At 36.1% G+C, this 9,301-nt stretch overlaps 1 protein-coding gene across 3 annotated transcripts in view; it reads right to left on the bottom strand.

Moving 5' to 3' along the window:
* The window catches only part of LOC129258871 (homogentisate 1,2-dioxygenase-like), a 26,492-nt gene that overhangs the window by 5,038 nt on the left and 12,153 nt on the right, over positions 1-9,301 (bottom strand). For all 3 annotated transcript variants that reach the window (XM_064098582.1, XM_064098581.1, XM_064098583.1), the window contains 10 exons: positions 7,999-8,193; positions 7,210-7,269; positions 6,390-6,481; positions 5,944-5,978; positions 5,472-5,551; positions 4,891-4,990; positions 4,029-4,252; positions 3,165-3,291; positions 2,747-2,799; positions 1-129 (listed from right to left, as the gene is read on the bottom strand). In XM_064098582.1, the coding sequence (XP_063954652.1) occupies positions 1-129; positions 2,747-2,799; positions 3,165-3,291; positions 4,029-4,252; positions 4,891-4,990; positions 5,472-5,551; positions 5,944-5,978; positions 6,390-6,481; positions 7,210-7,269; positions 7,999-8,193 (1,095 nt within the window). The remainder of the gene's footprint in view (positions 130-2,746; positions 2,800-3,164; positions 3,292-4,028; positions 4,253-4,890; positions 4,991-5,471; positions 5,552-5,943; positions 5,979-6,389; positions 6,482-7,209; positions 7,270-7,998; positions 8,194-9,301) is intronic.

Raw genomic sequence — 9,301 nt, 5'->3', positions numbered from 1 at the left:
CATCGTGCCGTCTGCAATTCGTTCGGCTTTGAGAGGTGCGTTAGAAGCGTTTTCAAAGCAGGTAGCATCCGGACCATGGGGTGTCATCATACTATGAAGGGAAGCACCGCCGGGTTGAAATCCTTCCTCCTACACACACACACACAACAACAAAAAATCAATAGAAAACACTCAAATACTACAGAGAAACCTGTATAAGACCACCCAAGGCCCTTTAGCAGGTCCAAAAGTTTGTATATACTAAACAAAATGTTACTTTCACGCTATATACATGTACATTTAAAGTGTAAATGTAGGATCATGGACCTACCCATGGTAGGATAGACAAAGCAGACATATACACTGGTTTCCTGACAATATTTAATGTAAGGATGATACACGTACAGTGTCTGTGTACATATACAAGGACAGAATACAGCAAGGATTAACGTAACAAAATATTGAACTATATACAGTATCAATATACTGTAAAAATAATACACACCAATTTAATATGGAACACTTATAACCCGCCTAATAAAGGAAACAAGTGGAATGCCTCGGGCAGTCTCGCCTGCATTGCACAATTTGATATGGCATGAGTTCTGCCTTTGAAAACAGCTAATGAATAATTATTCACAGAAGAAAACACTCATATGATAATTTATGTACATTGACCCAAAATTACCTTTGACCATGATCATGTGACCTACATGTAAGAGTTTAACCAAAACTCTATTACTAACATAAACATGAATACAAAATTTAAACAATTTATTAAAAAAATTAAAAGATTAAAAGTTCCTTATCCTCCCAGGTGACTTCCATGCACCATTTTGATGTACAGGTACCACACAAGTGGTGCGCACTTTAATTGAGAACCACTGAATTACCTTTTAATAAACAGAAATACATGTAAATGCATCTGTGTATGTTTAACAGCAAATGATTCATCATGTGGTGTGGGAGTGTCCCGGGCCCCGTCTTACAAAGAATTGATCCGATCATTTGCAACTATGGATGGCCAGCAACATCAACATCTATTATGCATGTTTGTTCAAAGTATTTTCTAGCTATGATGTATATTCATGCATTCATTGTTTTCTTGAAAATTCACTGTGCTTCTCTTTGCATACAAAGGACATTGTGCAAATTTTTCGTAGAAAAACTTATGACATTGGTTTCCATAGAGTTACGATCGATCGGATCAATCGTAATTCTTTGTAAGATGGGGCCCCAGTGTTGTGGGTCTTACTCTTGTCTTTTAATCAGAGGGTCATGGGTTTGAATCCTATAAGTTAATTTCTTTCAACAGGAAATTTATTGGCTGCACTTGACCCAGGTGAAATGAATGGGTACCCAGTAGGATTAATTCCTTGACTGCTTTTCGCCTTTACGGCAGCTCATCTACAGCTGTAGCAATTATATGATACCAAGTATTAAGTGCAGTAGAGTATATGCATTTAGTAGCTGCATTGTATAAATGGACCTATTACCATCATTATTCTAAAGTGACAGACATGAACATGCATGTTTAAGAAAAAACAAGGCAAACGCCAAGCGTTGTCTCGCCTGCATATTGCAGTCATGAAGAGACTGCATGTTAAAACTACATGTATGCTATATGACTTAGATGGACCTCTGTTACGAGTTTGGCGATCCCACCTCGAAGCTATAGAAAGTTATTGTGTGTACAACACAACAGTGCCAGTCATGGAAAGTTCATTGACCTTTGACCTTAATCAAATTCAACTCACATTCGAACTTGACCTGCACCTTCAAGAGATGGACCTCTGGTATGAATTTGGCAATCCTACCTCGAAGATATAAAAAGTTATTATGTGTACAACACAGCACAGTGCCAGTCATGGAAATTTCATTGACCTTTGACCTTAATCAAATTCAACTCACATTTGAACTTGACCTGCACCTTCTAAAGATGGACCTCTTGTATGAGTTTGGAAATCCTAACTCGAAGATATAGAAAGTTATTGTGTGTACAACACAGCACAGTGCCAGTCATGGAAAGTTCATTGACCTTTGACCTTATTCAAATTCGACTCATATTCAAACTTGACCTGTGCCTTCAGGAGATGGACCTCTGGTATGAATTTGATGATCCCACCTCAAAGATATAGAAAGTTATTATGTGTACAACACAGCACAGTGCCAGTCATGGAAAGTTCATTGACCTTTGACCTTATTCAAATTCGACTCATATTCGAACTTGACCTGTGCCTTCAGGAGATGGACCTCTGGTATGAATTTGGTGATCCCACCTTGAAGATATAGAAAGTTATTATGTGTACAACACAGCACAGTGCCAGTCATGGAAAGTTCATTGACCTTTGACCTTATTCGAATTCAACTCATATTCGAACTTGACCTGTGCCTTCAGGAGATGGACCTCTGGTATCAATTTGGTGATCCCACCTCGAAGCTCTAGAAAGTTATTGGGTGTACAAAGTTATTATGTGTACAACACAGCACAGTGCCAGTCATGGAAAGTTCATTGACCTTTGACCTTATTCAAATTCGACTCATATTCGAACTTGACCTGTGCCTTCACGAGATGGACCTCTGGTATGAATTTGGTGATACCACCTCAAAGCTATAGAAAGTTATTGGGTGTACAACACAATTGTTGACGACGCCGACACCGGAAAAAGTGATACCTATGTCTCGCTCCGCTACGCAGGCGAGACAAAAATAACAGACAAACAAAAGAAACTGTTATTGAGTCAGGTGTTATCATGCATGATCTTACCTTTGCTTCATATTTTCCTTTGATAAGACCCATGAATTCACTCATGCAGTTTCCTAAGGGGGATAGAAAGAAAACACCATAAAGATATTGTAAAAGCCATTCAATATTTTGTTGAAAATACAATTAAAAGAAAAAGGAAAAAGGAAGAGGAAAATAAGGGGATGGATGAGAAAGAACAACAAGAAGGAGGAGAAAGAACAAGAAGGAAGAGTAAGAAGAAAAGGAAGTGAAGGGAAAGAAAAAACAAGAGTATCAATAAGCCTAGCCTATGTAACTCTACTGCCCCTTTTATCAATTAAGAAAATCAATTATATCCTTTAGATCATCTTCTCTCCCGCCCCCCCTCATCAAAGTACCCAGGTGCCCCCCCCCCCCCCAGCAGAATAAGAGCCAACAAAGAAAGGAGGATGTTACTCACTGTGGTAGTATGGTGGTCTGAAGGTATGTTCTTGAACAGACCAACGAGGTGGGAAGATGACAAAGTCAGCAATGGCAGTACCGGGTCTGTTGGATTGGCAGGTTAGGACTGTGAAGATTGACGGATCCTATAGAAAAAATGAGAAGAATTATTCATTTTTCCATTCACAACATACAATTAAAGTTACAATACATCGTCAAACTAACACAAATATAACCTTTGACCTTGATCATGTGACCTAAGACTTGTGCAAGACGATCAGAGACACTTGATTACCCTCATGTCCAACGTTTCATGAACAAGATCAACAGCAGTCAGATATGGTTCGTCTACGATCATTTGCGAAATATGCAATACCGATAGAAATACTCAAGAATTGCATATCAAATGAAAGCATTTCATCTCATCTCTCAGAAAAATAGGAAATAAAGTCATGATCACTAAAGCATTACGTGCTTTGCTTCAATGATCACAGCAAGGTGTGAAAATAATCATTATTGCATACCATAATTAGTAAACATGCAAGCGTGACTGATCACAATTTGCAACGAAGTGCATACCAAAGGGTATACTTTCCTCTTTCATATGATACATAATTCATAATATCTTATGATAGCCAAAATAGGATTTTTTTTTGTTCCAATGTAGTTCATCTTCTCTTTTTGCAATGTTGTATGTAGTGTACAAATAATTTTTGGAGACACTGTAAGTTATGCAACGTGGCCCAGTTGAATTCAAGCAAATTATGAAAACAGTATTTCATGAAACACGTTGTGCAGTTAATCAAAATGGAAGACAATGCTTCAGGAATCCCCCCCCCAAAAAAAATAATCATTATCATAAAAAAAAAACAATCATACTTACTGCATGATCGAAAGCAACGGCATTGATCACCATAAACTTTTCCAAATCGTACTTGTAGGGATGGTAGTTGCCGTGCCACGCTGCGACGTCGTACGGAGAATGCTTCTGACTCGCCGAGAAGAGCTTGCCCTGGAACTTGCTGATCATGGTGTAATCGCTTGGACGGTCCTCAAACCAGGCCGTCGGGGTCAGGAAATCACGGGGGTTGGCAAGTCCGTTGGCTCCTATGAAAACATGGGAAGGAGAAACGAGCTGAATATTAACAACTAGGAACTGGTGGAGCATCGTGAATTAGTGGTGTGACTCTTGTCTCTCAGTCAAAAGGTCATGACTTCAAATCCTACAAAATGGTGAGTTCAGTCCAATTCATTTATTTTCTCAGCATAAACGTTGAATAACATATGTACAGCCAGTTCCATAACATTTGCTCTAGAGACAATAGCTCCAATGGAAAATCTGCATGTTAAGCCAAACCCAACACCTGAACTCCAAAATTTATTAAACCCTAATCCTTATCTTTACATTATGCTTAATCAAAAACTCTATTACAATCCTAACTCTATACCCTCTGAGATATTAAGACCAGAGCAAATGTTGCACGAGCATAATGTCACGTCACTTTACAGCTTTATAGAACCGAGGACAGAGTCAGGGAACTTCGGGCATTATAAAGTTACACAATCCAGACATCTTATCCAATACTCTTGTTTCTTTCCTTTTTCTTCCATCCCCCCCAAATTTTTTTTATTCATCCTTCTTTTTCCTTTTCTTTTCCCTGCTGCTTGAAAATCATAGACTGCTCCCCGCAAGCCTACCCTGTAATTCTGCCCCTGTATTGGACCAACCTAACACCAAAGCTTACCTATGGGACCAAGGTCAGGAAGGGTGAAGTGGCCATCAAAAACTTCTAGAATGTAGCCTCTTGAAGGTCCATTCACATACACACTGAACCTCATTCCTTGCTGAAAGTAGAACATAAAAATCAGGAAAATTAAATTCATTTTTAACTATCAAGTGTTATGTCATTTTACAGATCACCACCATCGGTGTACGTGTATACCACTGATTATTTGCTTTGTGACACACTTCCTAGCTTTCAACAAAGGGCATTCACAATAAACTGAACTGAACAATTCATTGTACAATCTGATAACTTAAAGTCTATGGAGAACCATATTCAAGGACAACATTTACATGGGGCAAATCTGGGCTGACGAACCCCCCCCCCCCCCTGGTCAGCCATGGATCCCCCTCAAAATTTTTCATACCGGTATCTCTTCATGAACAGAGGCCCATTTCATAAAACTTGTTAAAATAACAAATTCGCAATAGCAGCTTTACGCTGAAATCATTTCATTTGATTGGCTGATAGAGAAATTGTTATAGAAATTGTGCATTTGTTATCTTGATGAAATTGGACCCAGATGTCTGGCTCATATTTACCTGGATAACACAGATCTCGTTAGGATTCACCATCATCTTCCCAAACTCAGTGAAAATGATGAGCTCCCCCTCCTGTGGAACTAGATGAAATAAAGATGATTTTACCAATTGATACGATGTGTGATTCCCAGAAAGCTTACATTAGTTTGATTTAATAAACCCTTTAAAGAATGAAATTTGAAAACTAATGATTTATTCTTTAACATATAAAGTATTTTATCACCCTACCTTCAAAATCACCATCATCATCTTCATCATTATTATCATGATCATCATCATAATCATCACCATCACCATCACCATCATCATCACCATCATCATCATCATCATCATTTCATCACCATCATCATCATCATCATCTTCATCATCATCTTACTATCATCAATATCATCATCATTATCAACTGGTCAGAGGATATTTTCATTTGTCTATTAGGAAAAAAATGATGTTCTATGGCAAAAATAATATTTACCTATGAGAAAGTCTCCATCAGAATTGTAAAAACTCCTACAAAAAAAAAAAAAAAATAACATATTGAATGACATGAACTTAAAAACACATGGTTTGGTTACTTTTTTCATTCCTATAATCCATACGCTGTCCAATTCACTATACTGGTTTTGTTTTATATAACCAGCAAACATGGACATTTGAAAGATAGTGGGCTCATGAAATGTGTAGAATTTTCTGCTTCTTTATAATATTAGGTAAGCTGGAATATTTCTCTGTGATTTAATTATCACTACCTTAATTCTGTGTGTTGTTCTTCTTTCCAATAGCTCCAGATGAAATCTGGACGAACATTATCAAAATAACATTGTATATAAGATTATAAAAATAATATATGCTGAAATGTTTAAAATATCTCAAATCAATAACTTCAAACCAAAATATTGCATTCATACAGTGGTTTCTTACTTATCTGACATGGACGCATTGCAGGTATAGACATGAACGGCAGTGCCGTGTCGGCTCCTTGGATCTCCTGCTCCACAAACCGTACTCAGACCCTAATCATGATTTTTAAAAATGATAATAAACTGAATACATGAAAACCATAAAATAAATCAAGGAGCATAAATAGATGTTCATTATCCATCTCGGGAAGGGTTCCTTTTGGTACAGCCACCCAAAGTGAAAAAATATATATATTAGGGTTAATATTGAATTAATTTTGAATTATCATAGAAATTATTATTTTGCACAAATGGACATAATCAGAATTTGGCCATCTGACTTTGTTTCATTTTACAGTTTTAACTTGGATAAAATCTGAATATACATATCAGGATTTGATTTCACCACCGTCAAAGTAATGAATGCAAGTTTACATGTCAATTGACTGATCAGGGCAGGTCTTACAAATAGTTGTGATTGGTAAAATCAATCTTATATATGGAAATCCATCATTGGCATAATTCTTTATCCAATAAACATACAAAATTTGTAAACAAAGAAAAGCAAACTGATTTGTTGAGAAAATTATACATAGTATGAGTTTGAATCATATTTAGAATACAATTTGAACAGACACTTGCATTCTTTATAATGGCATTGCATGCTTTCCATAGTTGTGACTGATCACATCAATAACACATTCTTTTTTGTCAGATGAGGCCCAGATTCCTGAGATTATAAAGAGCCATTTTATTTTCACAAATAATAAAAACTGTACATTTGAATTTGTAAGGTGGTTGGAGGACCTTTAACTTTGACAAAACTTGGTTTGCACACTAACCTGAACAAAGTCAACTGGTCCGGAGCCTTCATGGGGCATATCGAATGGACGCCAACGCAGCTGGAAAGGAAAAAAAAATGTTGAAAAATTCAAATTCAATATTTCACACCTCAAAAAAAAAAAAAATACATTGAGAATCAAATCAAATGATTTCTGAATGAAATAAACAACTATGACCATTGCAAAATTCAGACAAAATAAAATACCTTTAAAGCTAAATGAAAGTAGTTGCAGTAAAACACTGATTTTGTGAGAAAGTCTGTAAAACCAAGGTTAAGTATTACTATATCATCGTGGATCTAGATCTGGTACAGTTACATAAACAGAACTTTGTGAAATCATAAAATCTCAGCTGAAAAACGATCACATTGAAGATCGTCAACACAGATAGGCACACGTGGGACAGTGTATTATTATTGCTGGAATAAAGTCCAGACGGAAGTGCCTGAATCCGCGCTTATTTTGCTTATTTCTCAGCAATTACACAATTTCTTCCAGAATCCTTTGGCACATATTTTTTATTCATACAAACAGACACTTGGTGGTCATTATATTGGATTCTGTAAAAAGTCATTTTGAGATCATTACCACAACTAGCATTTATCTTTAAGCAATGAATGGGATGTGAAAGAATAGCAAAAAGCCATGAGAATGTAAATAAAAGAAGAATGAGAGAACGATGGTGGCAATCTGGCGTGATTAGCGAAAAGCCTTGCTTTGCTTCTGAAGAGAAAATTGAAGCATAATCAAAACCAGAGATTTTTTTATCATGTTTGTTTTTGCCGTTACCTGGTTAGGATTTGGTGGCCAGCTATCCCAATTGTTTGTCATGTTCCCATTGCTGATGGGCTTGAAGGGGGTGTGGACGACAGATGGGCGGAGTCGGTAGAGCCAGGATCGCTTGTTGTGGACCCGCGGAGCCGTGAATGCCGTCCCACTCAGCTGCTCAGCATACAAGTTATAGGGGCATTTCTGAGGGTTGTTCTGTTGAAAGAGAGATATTCATACTTGCAACTAGTCATAGGGCAAACTGATTACAATTACAATGCAAAAAAGATACATTCACAAACATTACACAGAAAAATTAATATAAGACAGATTATTAATCATAATCTGAAATAATATAAATAATAATAGTAATAATCCGCTTTATATAGAAATTAATACATTGGAACAACGTCTCTAAGTGCTTTACAGATATATTATTTATCATAATTTGAAAGGTACATGTATGACTTTATTGGAGCTGCTACATTAACAAAACTCATAACTAAAAATCTTGAAATCCGTTTTAACTCATTATGTACAATTGCATCCTTCTTACGCTCTACTCTCTCAATTAATATTTTACCCATCTTCAGTATCATTTCTTTATGAATAACGAATGACAATTTGCCATATTCATTATCAAAGTATGTGGATATTGAATTATCCAATTCAATCTTATATTTCTATACACAAAATAAAAGTAAATTTCATTCTTCTTTGTTTAGCACTAACTAGCCAATCAACCATTTCTTATCAAGGATTAGTTCTGTGGAACATTGCTTTTTATTCATGTAGGCATCATGCTCCAACAATCTGGAATTCATTACCTACATGTATAACCTCAATTTCATTTTATAACAGATTTAAGCACAATCTAAAGCTATATTTGATCAAACGTGACTCTTGTTGAATTTTAAATGATTTTTGTCTTCTTTCTACTCTCAGTCCCCCCTCTGCTTTTCATTCTCTCCTACCCTTTATATGTATGTTTGTTCTGGGATTTGTCTTGGTGCAAGACGCATTTCATCTTTATTTACTGAATATTCACTGCATTTTTTCTCCGCTTTTATTCATTTATTAATTGATCAAATTTTACAAAGGGAGCTGTCTTGACAAGACCTTTATGTTTTTTACAGCTATACCTAATTTCAATTCTCTATCTATACCAATATGTATGTACATACTATTTAATTGCTTTTATTTCATCTTGAATTGCATGTTTTTATCAATGTATTCTAAAATGTTTTTAATATTGGAATTGAATAAAGTTGAACTGAACATGTACATGTTAACGACCTTCAGATTGTCAAGTTATGATAACTGC

The sequence above is a fragment of the Lytechinus pictus genome, chromosome 4 (genome assembly GCF_037042905.1).
Source record: "Lytechinus pictus isolate F3 Inbred chromosome 4, Lp3.0, whole genome shotgun sequence".
Taxonomy (NCBI): domain Eukaryota; kingdom Metazoa; phylum Echinodermata; class Echinoidea; order Temnopleuroida; family Toxopneustidae; genus Lytechinus; species Lytechinus pictus.
Note: the sequence above shows the minus strand (reverse complement) of the source record. Positions and strands in the feature narration are given on the sequence as shown.